Genomic DNA, 18,080 nt, shown 5'->3' with positions numbered 1-18,080 from the left:
GGAACCAAAGAAGTAACCTTCTTCTCATGATTCCCACTTCAGGTAAGTAGCATAGCTTCCTTTTTAATAACAACTCACGATTCCCACTTCAGTCTGAGTGGCCAGGGATCATCGTCCCGGATTGGGCCCGTCACTACGCACGCCCGCTCTACACCTCGCGACAGGCTCAGTGCCGAGCGTTACACCCAGACCCCCTCGACCCTGGATGCGTCCCTGACAGATATAGTTTGGGATGCTAATTTTTGACAACTGAATTTGCTTCCGGCAAACTTCCCTTTCAGCGCTTGTAAACCAGAGCATTATACCACTTTAAATAGCTCAAATGGATAGTTTATAGATGCTCTCTGATTGTATCAGAGCAGATTTGCGTGAAACTGAGTTTTGAAAATTTTCACTCCAGACAATTGTCTGCCTACCTTCCTAATTAGGAAATACCCTTCAAATGGCCATCATAGGCCCTGTTAAAGTTGCTGAAGTGGTTGAATATCAACAAGAGAGTAATATATGGGCACAGTGCAGCCTTTTCAGCTGGATAGACAAATAGACAATGGAAACCGGCATGGGGGCTCTGTCATGTGCACAAAGTAATAATCCCTGACAAAGCAAACACAATGCCTGCCAAAACTGTCTGCCAGCTTCAGGCTTGTGAGCAGCGACAAAAAGGCACCAGACAGTTCTGGAAACATACTGTACTGGCACGACCAACAACCGGTAACGCGTAAGGCTGGCACGCCGGTCTGGTTCAAATGTAAAATTGTAATGCGTAACGTGAGGCAGCCAGTCAGCCGTCCAGCGTAACGCAGATTCACGGACTTTGTGGTGGCTGTGCTGATGTAATTCAATTTTCCTTTTTTGTATTGTATATACATTCAAAAATGTGAATAGCAAAATTCGGCCAACTCCAAAGCCATCATGAACATGTGCTTGAAATTTTTTGTCATTTACAGTAAATTTCATAACACATTGCCAAATGTGTGTCAGTATAATATGCCTTCTAAGACGAATAAATTAGGCCAACCTTGCTACACCGCAGCTAAGGTAAGACCCGATCTCGTTAAAAAACAATCAAAACACCAACCTGTATCACGTGTGAATCCGGTCAGGTGTAACGCATAATGCAGGGTTGCCGGTTGGTGGTTTTCCGAAATTTTTTCCCACGCCTCCACGTGACCCGGTTGTTGGTCGTGCCAGTACAGTATTCGACTCGATTCAGGCACAGCTGATTCCGACCTTGAATATCAGTACTCCAGTGATGCTGATGTTGCTGAATGGGATGAGTCCCAGGATGAAGAGGGGTCTTTGCAGGGTTTACAGCAGTTCTGGGGCGCATTTAGAGTCCAGGGTGATCAGGTGAAGCCCAGAAGTCTCCAAAACAAGGTCAGCATTTTTTACATCAATTTTCAGCATCATTCACCAGCATTCAACTTGCAAACAGGGCACTTCTATTGGCCGTGCTGCTTACACTGGCAACACAGAGTGATCTAAGTGCCGGAAATGACAGAAAGAGAGGGAACTGGCTGAAGTTGCAGCCCAGTGTAATCCAAAAGCCTTTGATGCATTTACCAGGAAATGGTCCCATACCTCATCAAGTATCAGAGGCTCCCAGAGCCTGCGAAAATGAAGAAGATTGGAGCAGGAAGCCTATTGGATAATGAGGCCGTTGTTATGGGTGTGCATCGGTATCTGGCACAGATGAACATTGGACAGGTGAGATCACACACAAACAGTGGAGAGCAAGCAGGTTGAAGTTAACTCACCATCAATAGATCACCCCCCACCTTCTTGCCAAGCACATAAATGAAGAACTTTTACCCAAATTACAAGCTGATTCACCTCCGAAGGAAAACATAATCAGTGAATGTGCAGCTCAACGGTGGCTTTGGAAACTTGGTTACCGTTCAGTCGAGTCCAGAAAGGGTGCTTACATTGATGGCCATGAGCAGCCAGATGTAATTGAATCTCACAAAAAATTCATCCAGTCAATGTCGAGAGAGGAAGGGATTGGGAAGTGAGTGCATTTGTGGTGGTTGCATGTTACAAATCAGTTCTTACCATGCTTTAAGATACATTCGAACTTATGATGGTCCAAATATGGACCTGTTAGAACTGGGCGAGGGCAGACGATTCCAGAGGGGAACCGGAGACTTAGCAAGGAGGGACCTTGGCCTCAGCAACTCAAGTGGAGCGCTGTGCCATTGCTGTTTGTCCATTTGGTCCTTAATTTCACAGTAGGCAAGCAGGAAGTCTCTAGGGGGCATTTCAGGTCGATTTTAGACTAAGCCTACAACAAGTATGTACAAGTACCAATATATATAATGGAGGGGGCGAAAGCACAAGGAAACAAAGGAGATCTGAATTGGAACGAAGGTGTCTGAATGGGAACAAAGGGATGACAGAGGCAGAGTGGTACCGAAGGTCATAAGGCAGAACCTGTGATACGTCCGAAAGGAGGTAAGGAGGGCGAGGCCCAGAGGGGCAGGATGTCAGGGGACGACTCCTGGGTCCCCATGACCCTCCCCTATGGTCCACAGCCTGACCTATGAACAGCCCTATCCAGGGCAACAACTACTGTGGGTCAGAGATGATATATAGAAGAGAGGCAAGTATATACAACTTGCCTACTGTGGGTCAGAGATGAGAAGGAAGTTAACTTCTCATCTTCCCACAGTGGCCACAATACATCGAAAACTTCCGGAGATATCCGGAAGTCACACGAGACCCGAGACCCGAGGTCCGGGCCATCTGGCCGCACTGAGCATCCGGCACAGGGCGCGTGCGGGGAGTGCAACAGCCGGGTGCGGTTGCGGGTGCAGGTGTGGATGCGGGTATGGGCTAGGTCAGGGTGTATGCCCTGACACAGGAGGATGAGGAGAAGTGGGGATGATGACTAACTGGCCAGAATGGGAAGAAGCAGCAGTCCAAATAGAGATGAGGGGAAAACATGAGAAATACATTACAAGTGGCGAAAGTGCTGAAGGTGATCCGTGGAGCTTGGAGGTTACAGAGGTTATGGAGGTTACAGAGGTGGGGTTGAAAGTCCGAGGAATATTGGCAATGGTGTTTACGTAGTATGAGGTCACCAATGCAATGGACTAAGACTGAGGTGGAGTCAAAGTCCAAGGTAGGGACTATGACGGAGGCTTGGAGCAAAGGTACGAGCAGTGTCTGAGTATGAAGTACGGGACAACGGCAGAAGGTCGTAACTTGGTGGGGGGTTGGTGGGAGAGGACCAGAGGGAGGAGAGAGGAGAGAGGGAAGAGGGAAGGAGTGGCGGAAGGGAGAGTTGTCAGGTCTGAAGGTGAGTATCGGAGCAGATGGGAGAAGCGTAGGAGGATGACGGAAGGGTGGAGGTGTTGTGAGGAAGGAGCAGAGGAGTAGGAGGAGTAGTAGTAGGAGGGTGGCGAGAGGGGTGGTGTTCGGTCCGAGGTTAGTATTGGAGCGGACGGAGATAGGGGAGGAGAGGGATGGAGGAGTGGAGGTAGCATGGGAGGTGGGAGGAGGTGTGGTGCCAGGACCAAAGGTGAATGTCAGAACAGACAGCAGTAGGGTAGGACTCCAGAGGTGGTGAAGAAGGAGGTCCGGGAGTCGGGTCAGGATCGGGTATGCATGAATATGACAGGACCTGCAGCCATTTGACTGTCCACTGGGGGTAAAGGAGCACATACCTGTCTATCAGGATGAAAGCATCTTTCATGTTAATGAATATTGGCAGTGGGTTTGGATAAAAAATGGAGATCAGCCTCTTCGGAAGAAGGGTAATGGACATGCAATACATGTTTCTGACTTTGTATCTGAACATGGGCGTCTTGTGCTGTCTGAAGAAGAGGAAGCAGTAAATAATAAACATGCTCCAAATGATCGGGTGAAATCAAATGCCCAAGTTATAACTTACCCAGGAAAAGGACACGATGCATGGTGGGATGGAGCACAACTCCTTGCACAAGTATGTTCATATATGTTAAAACCTCAGTGAAACTTACATGACCCAACCAGATACAAGATGCAATCAACATCCTCAAATTCAAATTTCCTGATTGCATTGGGGTATGGATATTTGATTGCTCCACGAATCATGAGGGCTTCGGGCCTGATGCCCTTAACATCAATAACATGAATGTTGGACCGGGTGGAAAACAAGCACTCATGCACCCCACCATGATTCCTCTCGATAACCCACCTCCACTTCCTGGAAGCACACGTTGCAGCTGCTGAGGCTGCAGGGCAAGAGGATGAAGAGGGCAGTTCAGAAACACTGCAGTCCACGCTTGATGCCAACACTCCTTGGAATGACTGGTGTTGCATGACCTGTGTGCTTTCTCTCCAGTCAGACTTCCACAATGAGAAGCCATTAATTCAGCAGTATGTTGAGAGGCACGGCCATTTATGCTACCAAAATTCCATTGTGAACCCAATCCCTTTGGGGATATGCCAAATATCATATGCTCTTAATCATTAATATTTAGTGTATTTGCATCTGCTAACTACCAGTTGGTCTATAGGTTATTGTGCAGTGGCTGATGGTAAGTTTGCGACTGCAAAAAAGCTGGTGCCAGACTGTTTGGATGCTTGTGACCTCATTACCATCCGTTGCTTTTTTTGGAAGTCTTGGCGCTATATGGATGCTTATGCATGTTAAAGAAATGGGTTGAGGGTAACCCACATCTTTCCATCCTTATGGACGACTTAGAATCGTCCACCTCATGTATGTAGGGCGGTTTAGTCGTGCAATTAGAATTATCCGATGGCCGTGGAGCTTTTGACAGAAAGCTGAGACCTCGTGGTGAATGGGAGCCTGCTACGATGGATACTTGGCGCTCGTTACGTGAGCGTACCATGCGTGGGTGTATAGGATCACAGGTTGAGAGAACATCCTGAACGAGACTAGTCGAGGACATAGGGCTAGCAGGTACTTGGCGCTCGAGGGAGCGTACCGGTAGCGAGTGAGATAACGACTCCTTGAGGGAGCTTCCTGAGAATCGATTGATGGGTACTTGGCACCCAATTGGGTGTACCGGCAACGAGTGATGTTCCAGCTCCTTGAGGGAGCTGCCAGAGGCTGGGTTGACGGATACTTGGCGCCCAGTTGGGCGTACCGGCAACGAGGTATGAGACCGTTCATCTGGCGGACGGTCTGTATACATGTCAATGGATACTTGGCGCTCGTAAGAGCGTACCGGTGATGGAGGAGTTAGTCGTTCGTAGGTCAAACGACATGTGGTGGGTTCGATGGCTACTTGGCACTTGCAAGAGCATACCGGCGATGAAGGGAGTGGGCTTGTATCGAATACCCATACATCCGTAGAGTTAACCAGATGCTCACTGTAAGGTGAGACAGATGCGGGCCCAGTACCTGGGCGAACGACATGAGTCGCAGCAAAAGGTGATCGCGCATACCTGAGTTGAGTCACGCGCGAACTCGATGATCCGTGGCTAGAGTCGTCAACCTCAGCAGGGATGACCCATATAGATGATGACCGAGACATACACAATCTTACACAGACTATACAGTGTTGGCACAAGGAGGTTTACAGTTGTTGCACAGCAGAGGGTGGTGTGTTATTCGTTAGGTTCTGTCTTTTCGGCTCTTGCTGTACATAAATGTGACGCTAACTATTGAATAAGAAATGATCGCGAGAAGTCTCGCGAAATAGAATAAATATTCCGGCCAGCACCAAAACCCGATAAGGGAAAGCTTAGTGCGGAGTGAACGTGTAGAAAGGGGGGTAACGGGGAGAAGGTAACAAAGAGAAGGGAAGATATGGAGAAGGAGGACCTGCCATGGTGGACGTTCAGTCGACACGGTCGTGAGAGACTCCATTCCTGTAACAATGCATGTGTAGATCAGATGCTTTTCATAATGCCAATGCATGTGCACTCATTATTTTCTTACAGCAAAGGCCTCAGCAGCCGGCAAGCTCAATATGCAGTACATAAATACAAGTCACATAGATCGATTAGCCTTGGTATCTATGATTAGATTTTGATACCATGCCTGATTCTTGTATCCAATACTCTAATTTTGCCCAAATAAAAATTTTTTTTTGGAAAAAAGCAATTGTCTGCACTCATTTTTTCAAAACTTCGTATATTAGAGTTTTACACCTATGTTTCATAGTAGGATTTTAATTTGAGGCAACATTTCAGGTCTAGTTGTGTCAGAAAAACGTTGCAAGAAACTTTCGTCCCAAACCGTAGTAGTTTGGAACCACCATGACAACACCATTTGATAGATTTGCTTTCCAGAAGGAGAGCCCCACACCATGTACAGAGATTCTCTTGCCAATCAAATTGATTGGGAGAAGGTGATAGGAGGGCAAAATGACTCCAAAGTTGACTGTCTGATATTGTAGCACTTCACCTTGCGAGCTCAATCCTGGGACCATGGAAGAACTCCAAGTGGCCATGGAGATGTATCAAGCAGATCAAGACATTTTGTTTGTGGATGGACGTTCCCTTCCAACTTTCCTTCTTGTTTGCTGTCTATCCTTGTTGTAGTTGTACATTCTTAGAATAATATCCCTCATACAGTGTAGAGCTTTTGGGATGAAAAATGCTGGAAATTTATGTCTGAGGAGCTGTATATCTACATGGTGCATTCATCTAACAGCTATAACAGACCTTGGATGCCAAAACCTGCACAGCAGGCATTCATATCTCAGCAGCAGAATGTGCTCAATGTATTTTACAATGGATGAAATATTGAAAGAGAGTGAAGAATGTAGTTCACCAGGAAGGCTGTTAAGGCACACATCCTGCCATTCCTTCAATATATAAAGCACCCAACATCAGACCAATGATGGAGGAAATGCTCAATGTGCCAGCTTCTTGAGCCCACTAGGTTAGCAACGAGATTGCCTGTTCCTACCTTGGGGTTTGTGGATTGGGAGGCCACAGGGGTGGTGGAGCAGTTTTGAAGCCAATTACTCTGTCACAAAGGGACTGCAAGGGTGTCAGCAGCTCAGGCCTGTTAGCTGGGACATGCGTTGGAGAGGTAGGTAAGGTTCACAAGGGTGCTTGTGGGAGAGTAGCCAGTCCTCACCATCTGAGAGTGATGATTCATCCTCATCACCTTGGGGAGCAGGCTGTGACTAAGAAAGCAATAGTTGTTTTGGGAAATCAGATACCCAAATATGGATTACACACCTTTAGATAAGAAGGGCCAACACCCCCACCCTGACTGTCATTCCTTTCCTGAACCATATGTTGCTTCCCCTTATTTGGAGCACTCTTGCAACCCTTGTTGTCACTCTCACTGCTCTTGTTGTCACTCTCACCACCACCACCACCACCCCCATTGCTACTCTCACCACCTGCACTGTCACCACCCTTATTGTCAGGTTAAGGAGTTGCTGAGTGTGATGATAATTATTATTGGGAGAACTCATATGCACTCACTGGAGCAATAAAATCAAAATCCTTGTGATTCCAAAGGAACTTTGGGAGGGGTGCTGAGTGGTCAGATTGCAACTGAAACACAATCAGGGTCTGCATCACCAGAGCCAGATTATTTCCACTCACTGTACTAGAGCCCTTGTACACATCAGGCTTGTACTCAAATTTGGATGGTTTGATCCACTTGTGTCATATCCATCCACAGTCACCACCTTCCGCCACCTCCAGCCATCCCAAATTGCCTCCACTCCTTCATCTCGAACCTCAGAGCCTCCATATTCCACAATGCCCTCTGGCTCCGCCGATGGTCACCACCCCCTCATTTCAATATATTACCTATGTACAGAACTCTGAAGGTCTCTGGACAGCTCTGATGTCTGCAAGTGCACCCCCACCTCTGCTGGGTCATTTAGTTGCCTACCTGTCAGGGCATGCCTTCGGGTCACTAGCATAAGTAGTGCATGTTGGAATTTGTACACGTGGTCTTGGGAACCTAAATGCTAAAATATGGACATTCTGGGAGTCAAACCGCAGAACCCTGCATAGGTACCAAGAGTGTGTTACCATTACACTAAATGCCCGCATTAGGCGGAGGTGGTTTCTTACAGTGCATTGCCACATGACCCATGATCCCATCAACTTCGGCTTCTTTTCCACTTCTTCATCTCCAGTTTGATCTGGTCTGCAGCTGTCGGTTATGACACCACATGATCTTCTATCTTCCTTGATCTGATACTACTGGTTATTAGTTAGTTGGCTAGTTACCACCTCTACTGTGTATATAAGACTATGTGCTGGCACGGGCATGTCCCCCAGCTTTGCTATCAACTAGGTTTTGGGGACTTCTCTTGTTGCGAGCATGCACGACCCTGGCACTACCCTGGAAGTCCAGCTTTGGACTGATCCCTTCTGGGTTATAACCTGCTAACCCTTGACCCCATTAGCCATCCCTGTCCAGCCCTTGCCATTTATGGGCCCACCACCTAGACTCCCTCTGTGACCATATATATACATAACTTGTAGTTATGGTACACCTCAGTGAAAATATTGACCAGAGTTGATCCCCCTCTTCTAGAAGTTCCCTCAGTCTGCAAATTAGGGCACCAACATGATACTGGGCACAGCACCCTGGTAGAGTCGCTGAGGCCATAGCCCTCTGATTACAGGGATGTCTTCATTCATCCCAAACCTGGTCTCTGACAGGTTGCACCTTGTGCACTCAAGTCATGCGCCACTCAGTCATGACTCTCCATGAAAGGTCATGAGCATTCATGTGCAGTTATGGGAATTTTTGGGCACACATGAATCCCTGTGAAGAGTCATGAAGATTCATGATGCATGGCTTCATGACTCTTCATGAAGTCAGCAGTCATGAGCTTTCATGAAGGTTCACGCTTGCCAAAAGAAATCAACTTTTCAGGTTGAAAATTAATGCTTTCAATATAAATATTGTATATAAGCATAAAGGTTCATGAAGTGGATTACACTGTTTGATAGTACCTCCATTTACCAAACCAATGATGGGGGTCCATAGGAGGTGCAGACCAGGGGGGTATCTGAGGTGGGACAGAGTTGGAGCAGGAAGGAATCTTGGGTGCATAGACATCAGCCAGGAAGGGCCGAGGTGGTTTTGGTGATTGGTGGAGGTAACATGAGTTGTATGGAACTAGGACAGATAGGGGTAAAAAGTCTGGGATATGACAGTACCCTGACATTTCAACCTTTATTATTCAAGAGGTTGCAACCTGGGGATGATTATGTGGACCAACAAGTTGGACATTGCAATAATGATTGACTCCAGTTATGTCTTTGCCCTTATCATCATTCTGAAAAAAGGTACAACATCACCATAGAATTTAATTATGGACCAACCAATCTTTTGGTTGTCTGTAGTAGGCCATTCATGTGTGCAAAAGATATATAGTAAACATGAGGGGGTGTCAATCAATCACACAAATAACATATCAAATACAAATCAGTATCATATCACCCATCTGACTAATGAATATTCTTGATCAGGTATTCCCAATCTATTGGAGTCTCTTGTTATATAATTGGCTGTTTGGGCACTGCATTTTGCTGCCATCTTCACCCTCAACTGATCTTGTGATCAACCAAGCCATGGCATCTACTGAGTCTGCAAAACCAACCATTGAGAATCTCAGGGGGTTACAGTTCAACCTTACCATCCCTGACCCATGTCTATGCCTTGGGGGTAAGAATGCTCACCCAATTCACACCCCATCTGCAAAGTGGATAGGCCTGGATGTCTACCAACACTCAGGTCCTTGTTGTCTCACACCTGAGATGGCTCTCAACCTTCATGGGTTACAAAAGAAACCTGGCCTCACCAGATTACACATTCCAATTACATTTACCATCCAGTAGTAAGACTGACCCTCCCTGGTGCACAACCCTGTTCCTTCATCACCAGCCCCTTGTAAATTGGGGACACTGAGGACATAACAGGTGCAGTGCTCCCTCCAAGTTGCTGAAGCCAAGTTCCTTCCACTCTTGTCACCTCTGGAGCTCCACCCCACCTCTCCAGCTTATCTCCAGCCCCCAGATCTGATGACCTGGACAGCCCCTAGCTCCACCCAACCTCCTGCTTGGCATGTTGCCATGCTCAGATGCCCAGCACATGTGCTTGTTTTGACATGTTCTAAATGAAGGGCCAGCTTCTTGCTGCTGCTCAACCTTTGCTGCAATGTTAAGTTGCTTCAGGATTTGGACCTCACTGTCTCATCCAGGCAGTCCTCCTTCACAATCCAATGCAGGAATTTGGCAGGATCCTTCCTGTGGTCCCAGTCCTTATATACATATAGGAAAAACAGAGTGCCATCAGAAACCAATTGTCATATCCATACAATCCCAACCTCCACTCCGGGCTCCCAGAACTCCAAAACTGACTCTGGAGCCCTACTTCCCTTCCATCACCTTCTCCTTGCCTACTCCCAAGAGGTTATCCCACCTCCAGCTCTGACACCACCTTTGGTCCAACTCCAGAACAGTCCAGGTCCGACCTCAACCTCGACACCTCCCAGACAAGCATGCAACACCTATGCTCCCAACTCTGGACCTCCACTCCAGAATCCCATTTGCATCTCTGTCTCTGGAACCTCCAGCCTTAGCTCCGACCTCGGACTTTGACCCCACCTCCACTTATACCCATTGTATTGGTTAGCTCATTCCATTTAATTGAATTACCTTTGCCAATATTCCGGAGTTTAACTTCCGAGTTCGGACTTTCCAGACTTACCTCGGACCTTGCAACTATTGCATTGTCCTATTCAATTCTGCTATTCTCCCTCATTCCTATTTGGGCTGCTGCTTCCTTTCTATTCAGTCAGCTGGCCATTCCCCACTCCCATCCTCCTTCCTTCCTCCTTGGGCCTTGGCCCTTCACTCCTCCTTTGGGAAACACCATTGAGTCAAACCCTTGACCCTCAGTGTTGTTCCTCCTTCCAGCTCCCTTTGTCTCCTTTCATCCTACCCTTGTCCCTTTTGATTCCGGACCCCTCCTTACATACAATGTACATAGTAACTTGTAACCTCAGTCCAAAATCGACTTGATTTCCCCCCAAGAGACTTCCCCTCTGCTAGATCCAAAATTAGGGACCCCTAGGACAACCAGCAATGGCACAGTGCTCCGCATGAGTCGCTGAGGCCAAGGTCCTTCCACCCTAAGTCTCCGATTCCATTCTGGAATTGTCTGAATCTGCCCAATCTAACACCAATCCTGGATGTTTGATGGCAGTTGCTTACCCCTTGAACAATTTTCAGCTTTTTGACATTACCTGTCCAGGCATCCAGGGAAGTGATGTCAGAGGTATAAACAGTTCCTTTGTAGCCAGCATTCTGCAATTGTGAGGTAAACAAGCAAAACTGAAGTTGCTGAGCCACAAAGTGTTAAACATATGTACATCAATGTTTCAATGATCATCACTTACTTTGTTTAATGGGTCTAGAATGTCTAGAACCTCCTTGTTCACAGGGGATTGATGGTTATTTTGGGCCCATGAATCATGGGGAGGGAAATGATCTCCCTGAGGATTGCCCCAATTGCCTTGTGATCACCATGAAGTAGAAAGGGTGTGCTGGTGATCAGATCACAAGCCAAGTATTTGTCAATAGGGATGTAGGTAGTGTCTCCTTGACACTGTCAATTAAAGTGTAGGGGTGCTTTGAGGAATGCAAAGCCCCAGACAAGTTGTTCTGAATCATGTGTCTGAAGAAGGTCCACCCAGTGCCATTCAGTAGCTCTGTGGGGTACTTAGATGCTACCATGCTTGCCAACTGCAGCCACATGAAGGCTGCAGGAATTGTGGGCTGTGCTCTTGTTCCCTGGTGCAGGCTCCAATGCCCAACCAGTCACAAGGATGTATACACCAAAGGGATTATCATTATCAAGGTGAAGCTGAAGGGCTTCAGCTGGATCACCACCAGAGTTATATGTCACTGCAACCATCACATACTTGATCAATCTGTTGGTAATGCTTTGCTCTTCCCCCAGGTCAAGTTGAAGGGATCAGTGCCTAAAAATCCAGGCATCATCTTAGACAGATCAACTGTGTCTTCATCAATGAGCATTGGTTTGCTGGAATCATGGGTAGATGATGTATCATCTGCATGTGGCCAGCAAGCAGCATGAGCATGCAGAATGCTGCTTTGAGGTAACAGATTTGGTGGAGGTAGTTGGCATCTTTTGTAATGATGAATCCCCTTCATCAGCAAACTTGGTAGGGAGCTCTCAGAGCTCTGTGAGCTCTGTGAGGAAATTGAGTCTTTTTGCTGTGCACCCTCTACACATTGGGTGGAGAAAATTAAATGTTTGAATGATTTTGGATGCGGAAGTGCAAAGATAATATGTATATACATTTTTGGAAATGCATATTAAATGGCCAGCATCATTACTTTTTGTTTTTAAATAATGGATGGTCTTCATATCTCCATGCAATCTGCTTGGTTATTTTGGCACCAGTAATGCAAAGATAATAATATGGATATATGTGTGGCCAATTTCTGAGGTGATTCTCTGCACAACATATTGATTGATACCCATTTCACTTTTTATTGGACAAATTCCCTCAAAAGTGCTGTAACATGAAGCTGAGGCAAGATCCATACTTTGACTAGTTGTTATGATTCTTACTAATAACTCATGTATGATAGTTATCCCATGATTAGCACAATTACTAATAGAAAGAGCCACTACATTGCAGATGCAGGATCAAGACCTTGATAGCCATCTTTCCCTTTGATGGCTGTGCTTTGGCCCCAAGGGTGGCATTGGAGGAGACACGCACAGAAGGCTTGGAGCCACCAGCCTCTTTCAGCTTGACCATCATCCTGGTTTGGCATTTTGGAGGCCTGGAGGGCTGGGGTGGAGAAATAGGAGGACTGCTCTCTACCTCCTTTTCTGATCATGGTTCATCCACCTGCTGTTCATCACACTCCTCATTCTTATTGATCTCAGCTGATTCATCCCTACCTTCATCATCCTTGTCATCCTTCACCTCCTCTTCATCCTCATCCCTCCCCTCCCCTTCATCCTCATTATCCTCAAGGCGCTTCCCAACATGCCCACAACTAATCTGTGTTGGGGGAACATAAGGAGGCGAATCCGATTCATCATGATGATGATGACGTTGCGATCGACTATGATATGACTGCAATCAGTGTATTGGAGGAGAAACAATGGATGCTGACATACTGAATGGGTGTCTCAGGTACCAGCTCATGTGAGTCTTCAGAGTGGGGGGTAGACTCTTCGATGTGGCTTGCATCCTCAGGATCATCATCAACGGTGTGTGGATTGTCGAACATGAAATCATCTTCATTATCCTCTTGATTTTCCTTGTGTAGGTGGCTCTTCTTAGAGGAGCAGTCTAGAAGGGAGATATGGATAATGATGTTGAAAGTCAAAGGGAGAATAATGCTTACTGGTTTTGGGAGAGACATTGGAGGGCTCTGCTCGTCACTTACCCTTCATGGATGAAGGAGGCACTTGGGCACCTTGTGCCTGCTGCTTGAGTCGCTTGGTAAATTCATTCTTGACAGCATCATCCAATGAGTCCTCCTTCAACATCCAGTCAGGGAATTTCACCAGGTCCTTCTTGAAATCACAATCAAGACCCTGAGGTGTTTGGGGTGGCCTGACCGTCTGTCAAGGCCACCAAGGACTTGACCTTCATCAAGTGGAACAACATGTGTAAAATGGCCATTGTCATTGCTCTGAAAGCTCTATGAGGCTCATATGCCTTTTGTGTTTACTAAAATCATCACCTTATTTGTTTATTGCTATTTACAAAATATGAGGAAAACTCTGAAATTCAAAATTTTTCACTTTATCTTTCATCTCATTTCTTGCTCACAACTCAACCAATTTTGATGATTCTATGTGAACTGGAAAGCACCAAAGTGTGGCAATGTAACCATGCATGTTATGTAGGGTATAAATCAGTTTTAAAAAAGTGTTCCAAATGAAGTAAATTAAAAATATCACCCAATAAAGCAAACAAAAAGCTGATGTATTCTTCAGATATCATCCAAACCTTTGACACCAAATTTCCCATGGTCAAAAAGCCATGGTTATTAGGCTCACCAAAACGTGGTGGGAGACTTTTCTAGGGCTGAAACATACATTGCTACATTGCCCCACTTTGGCACTTTCCAATGCACATTGAATTAGCAAAAAAGTGATTTAATTTTTTTTCCAATTATTCCTAATTTCCTGAAATATCTCTCCCTAACTCATCCCAAAATTTCTGATTTTCCCCCCAATTTCCCCTGATTTTTTGGACATTCTCCTTTTTTAGAAAGTCCCCCATTTTCTGAATTTTCCTTAATTTCCCCTGACTTTTTTTCAAGTTTTTAGAAACCCCCCAGTTCCCCCTCATTTTCCTCTCATTCTCATTTTCCCCTTCATCCCCCTCCCAATTCCCTCCACAATTCCCCCCCATCCCCCCCTTCAATTTTCCCCTCATTCCCCCCTCATCCCCCCCTCCAAATTTCCCCATTTCCCCCCTCATTTTCTCTCTCATCCCCCCCCCTCAATTTTCCCCTCATTTTCCCACTCATTTTCCTGCATTTTCCCTAAGTAATTTCAGATTAACTGCATTTATATCCCTAAAATTGGTCTATATATTGATTGGGCTACATACCCTTGGTGTCAGGGACACGGCAAGGAGGGGCAGTGTTCCTGGACCTTTCCTGAGAAGGGAGGCCGGAGGTAGAGAACCAGTGGGAGGACCATGGTCTCAGTGACTTGGAGAGGAGCGCTGCACCTACATTTGGTAACACTCACTGCATTTGAGCCAAAAATTTCCACTGTGGAAATGGCAGGGATAACCGGATTTCCATGCAATTTCCCACAGTGGATATTGGTTCTGTCTGCTGGCAGATTGAGCATCACTTTACCATGGTTGGGGCTGGGAAATGATGGGGATTTGGTGGTGGCTGATAATCTTCCATATTGATTCCCAATCAAATCCATATCTGGAAAGCACCATTTCCGACAGAGGAAACCATGATGACATATACTGATCAATATCGCTCATTCATCTCTCGATGTACATAGAGGATAATAAACGATTAAAGACAGATGTCCCTCTTTCTACCTCTATCCCTCCCATCATTCTCCCTATAGCACTACCCAGAAGTTGGAGTGATGTACCAGGGCCCATCTGACAAATACCAGCATGACTCCCAACCTGCTGACGATGACAATATGGGGACTAGCGATGGCAGCTTCACATCATTTCGATCCCCTCCCATCCCCAGCACTAGTAATGCCGATGACTTCGGGTATTGGAGTACTGGAACCCAAGAGTACTATAGACAAACAGGTATGTCAAGATGTCCAGTAAGGTGTTAATATATTAATGAGAGTACTGACCTACCCAACGCACTAGGCCCATCTCCCTTAAGGTCACTGCCTAATGACTGGAATACTGGAATGATGAGGAGTCCAGTGGTTGTGGGCCACAGCCCCCAGTACTCTCGCTTGCTGGGTGAGGGTTTATTTCAAAGTAACGGAGTGCAGTAATTTAAATCAAGCAATCAGCTTACCAGGATCTGTCCACATGAACTCCAATCCATGACCTCCAAACTACCATATGGATGTCAGTCAGCGCCCGAAGCTGCTGGCTAGTGCGGAGGCAAGTATGAGAGCAAACTTGACTGAAGCAATTCAGCCATTGGCTCTAGAGTTACGATCATTGAGGGATGAGATGAACTCCAGCAAAGAAAACCAAGTGAGGTGGGGATGCCACGATTTGGCCGGAAAAGCTCCAGGTAAGTATTGACTATGTGCTAGTACTACTAGTGATAGATGGGGCTGATGATGATGCTTTTAGGAGTTGATGCAGCAGACTTTTCACCACATACTGGGGATCATGTCAAAGACTCCCGGAATGACAATAGAAGGGGAACAGATCCCTGACCCCCTGAAGCCAGGGGAATCCCTGCTGAAGAGAGCCGATGGGACTCCTCTCTTCTGGCCAGATTGGCGAAAACACGCAAATCATGAACTGAACGAGCCTGCAATCAATGAGGCTCTCAGGCTCTGTTTGGACAGCCCAGTATGTGGGCCTCCATCCCAAGCAACATGTGAAAGTTCAGGTGCAAGTCTGCTTCCCAGAAATTTACATGCCACATAGAAGAGAAGACCCTTGATGATCAAACAATCCACAAGGGACTCGTCCAGTACTTCAAGCACCTGCAAGATGTCTGGACGATGCTGCAAAAGGCTGATGGTTGAAACCAGCTTGTGTCATCAAGAGAGAGGAAGAATCGCTGGGGCCATAAGAAATCGGTAAGCCCGCCTCTTAAAAGTAGTCTGAGCCATGATCAAACCGTCCCTGTTACCAGAAAGCCACCAGGCGACGTAATGCAATAACCAAGCTATTGGTCAAGTTGACTAATGTCATGGAGTCGCAGATGAAGTCTCTTGTACTAACTGACTACATGTCGACAGACTGTGGCGATAACACAGGAGCACTGGTGCGCAGACAGAAGTGCTGGAGGTCACCAATGGTAGGTGGTCAACAAGTTGGCCTGCACACGTCCACCAGGCTAATGAGACTTTGTAGGTCGTGAGGTATTACTATGCATTGGACAAATGCCGCCAGGACGACATAGATGCCAAAGCTCCTGGCGAGAGGCCTGCGCCTCAAAATACATATAAGCCTGCAAGTCATTCCTCTGAGGCAATGTCCTGCCAGCTCCCTAAGTTCGCGGTCTTCCATTCATTGGTATCCCAAAACCTCTCTGCAGAGCAGTTGGCTCATATGAAGATCACGGAGGACCCAGAATGGATAACGAATATTGCGATAACTGATGAGATGATAATGGCTGAGGATCTTGCAGCACTCAGAAGGTTTGAAGCAGAATCTATAGCATATGAGGGTGACAACGAAGATGAAGGGGTGGATAATGAAGGCGAGGATAATGAGGCTGACAACACAGGGGATGCCTGAGATCTAGCTAGCAAAGGTCCAACATCCAGTTGCGTGATTGGAACAAAGTAAACATGCACCAACAATGCTAAACAAAATAACATAATATGTACGACCATGAGATAATAATATTTATTATTTTGGGTTAGGATGTTTGTACATTTGGATACACAGAGAGTGTCCTAGATATTACAGCAAGGGGATTCTCTCAACATCAAAGTTAGATCCTGTCTCCATTCTGCCATGTTGTAAGAATCTCAGTGGGGGTCATCAAGAATGATGATCGAATACATACAGCATCAATAGTAAGAGTTACCCATACCCATGTGCCTTGAACTGCCATCGCGAGCCTTGCAAGATGACTCCGAATGGAATCCAGAGCAATGATGGAAACACTTCCGTTATTCCACCATTTGTCAGCTTCCCAAACCCGGATGTGAGAGTCTTGGGCACTGTCCAGAAGCATGTACTGCACATCAGTGTATCGACCATAAGTATGGCAATGCTCTTACAAAGGGGCCCACACTGTGTCGTGTTTTGGCATGTAAGGGTGAAACCATTTGACCATGCCAAACGCCATTCGCATTGCTCCCATACCAAGATTCTTGTCGAATGAGAGGATATGTGTGAGTTCACCACAACATTGTGTCCCACATACATCCACTTCAACCAATGAGCTTCAGGGGTTGGCAGCCATGTCTGATGCAAGATATTGGCGGGATTTGATGACAACATAGTGGTGCATCCAGCAGGACGTGGGTAGTGGTATGCTGTCTGGGTGAGGGTTGACAGCGGTGTATTGATGCAGCCTAAGGCCTGGATGGCGACATTGCAGATGACCTATTATTACAATGGAATCAGCGAGCGTCAGATCGTACTTCTTCTGCGGTGCTGGGCCTAAGCTGATCTGGTTGAGGGGGAATGTTTCTGAGAGTGCACGCTTAGAATTCTGAATTATATACAATGAGAGGGCGTACCATCTGCAAGGCCCATATCAAGCTCTTGTGCCAGAGCTTGGACTGTACCCCGTTCATCTGTCATAGCATTTATCAGGCAAGAGGCTGCTGCCTTGTCCAGCGGATTGGAAGTCAACAATGCCTGGCTAATCTGTACTAAGGTGAATCAAGAAGGGGGACCATCAAAATGTAATTAACCATGCACAATTTGAGAGATGCGAATGGTACAGTGGAATTCGTGGAAAAAGGATGCCTCAATTTGCCCACCACCATG

At 46.5% G+C, this 18,080-nt stretch overlaps 4 protein-coding genes and 1 pseudogene across 5 annotated transcripts; 2 read left to right on the top strand and 3 right to left on the bottom strand.

Moving 5' to 3' along the window:
* Window positions 1-987: 987 nt before the first annotated feature.
* On the top strand, window positions 988-2,012 carry EI90DRAFT_3132862 (uncharacterized protein; the record flags this gene model as incomplete). The annotated part of the gene is made up of 4 exons (XM_039064511.1): window positions 988-1,038; window positions 1,243-1,377; window positions 1,567-1,707; window positions 1,767-2,012. The coding sequence occupies 4 exons, from the start codon at window positions 988-990 to the stop codon at window positions 2,010-2,012; spliced, it is 573 nt and encodes a 190-aa protein (XP_038909958.1).
* A 4,508-nt stretch (window positions 2,013-6,520) lies between these two features.
* EI90DRAFT_3020865 (uncharacterized protein) lies at window positions 6,521-7,491 on the bottom strand (the record flags this gene model as incomplete). Its single annotated transcript, XM_039057565.1, has 6 exons — window positions 6,521-6,575; window positions 6,619-6,633; window positions 6,866-6,971; window positions 7,040-7,088; window positions 7,144-7,326; window positions 7,396-7,491. 6 exons carry the CDS (start codon window positions 7,489-7,491, stop codon window positions 6,521-6,523), a joined length of 504 nt encoding a protein of 167 aa, XP_038909957.1.
* Window positions 7,492-7,900: 409 nt separating this feature from the next.
* On the bottom strand, window positions 7,901-7,973 carry EI90DRAFT_t246 (annotated as a pseudogene). The gene has a single exon. The product of its transcript is annotated as a tRNA-OTHER (tRNA).
* Window positions 7,974-12,587: 4,614 nt separating this feature from the next.
* EI90DRAFT_3132859 (uncharacterized protein) lies at window positions 12,588-13,480 on the bottom strand (the record flags this gene model as incomplete). Its single annotated transcript, XM_039064510.1, has 4 exons — window positions 12,588-12,770; window positions 12,831-13,050; window positions 13,106-13,280; window positions 13,378-13,480. The coding sequence occupies 4 exons, from the start codon at window positions 13,478-13,480 to the stop codon at window positions 12,588-12,590; spliced, it is 681 nt and encodes a 226-aa protein (XP_038909956.1).
* Window positions 13,481-15,061: 1,581 nt separating this feature from the next.
* On the top strand, window positions 15,062-16,871 carry EI90DRAFT_3020863 (uncharacterized protein; the record flags this gene model as incomplete). The annotated part of the gene is made up of 6 exons (XM_039057564.1): window positions 15,062-15,239; window positions 15,306-15,435; window positions 15,521-15,647; window positions 15,750-15,974; window positions 16,160-16,207; window positions 16,485-16,871. The coding sequence occupies 6 exons, from the start codon at window positions 15,062-15,064 to the stop codon at window positions 16,869-16,871; spliced, it is 1,095 nt and encodes a 364-aa protein (XP_038909955.1).
* Window positions 16,872-18,080: the final 1,209 nt, after the last annotated feature.

The sequence above is a fragment of the Cantharellus anzutake genome (assembly GCF_015039405.1).
Source record: "Cantharellus anzutake strain C23 chromosome Unknown EI90scaffold_93, whole genome shotgun sequence".
NCBI lineage: Eukaryota > Fungi > Basidiomycota > Agaricomycetes > Cantharellales > Hydnaceae > Cantharellus > Cantharellus anzutake.
This window is presented reverse-complemented; position numbering and strand designations above follow the sequence as displayed.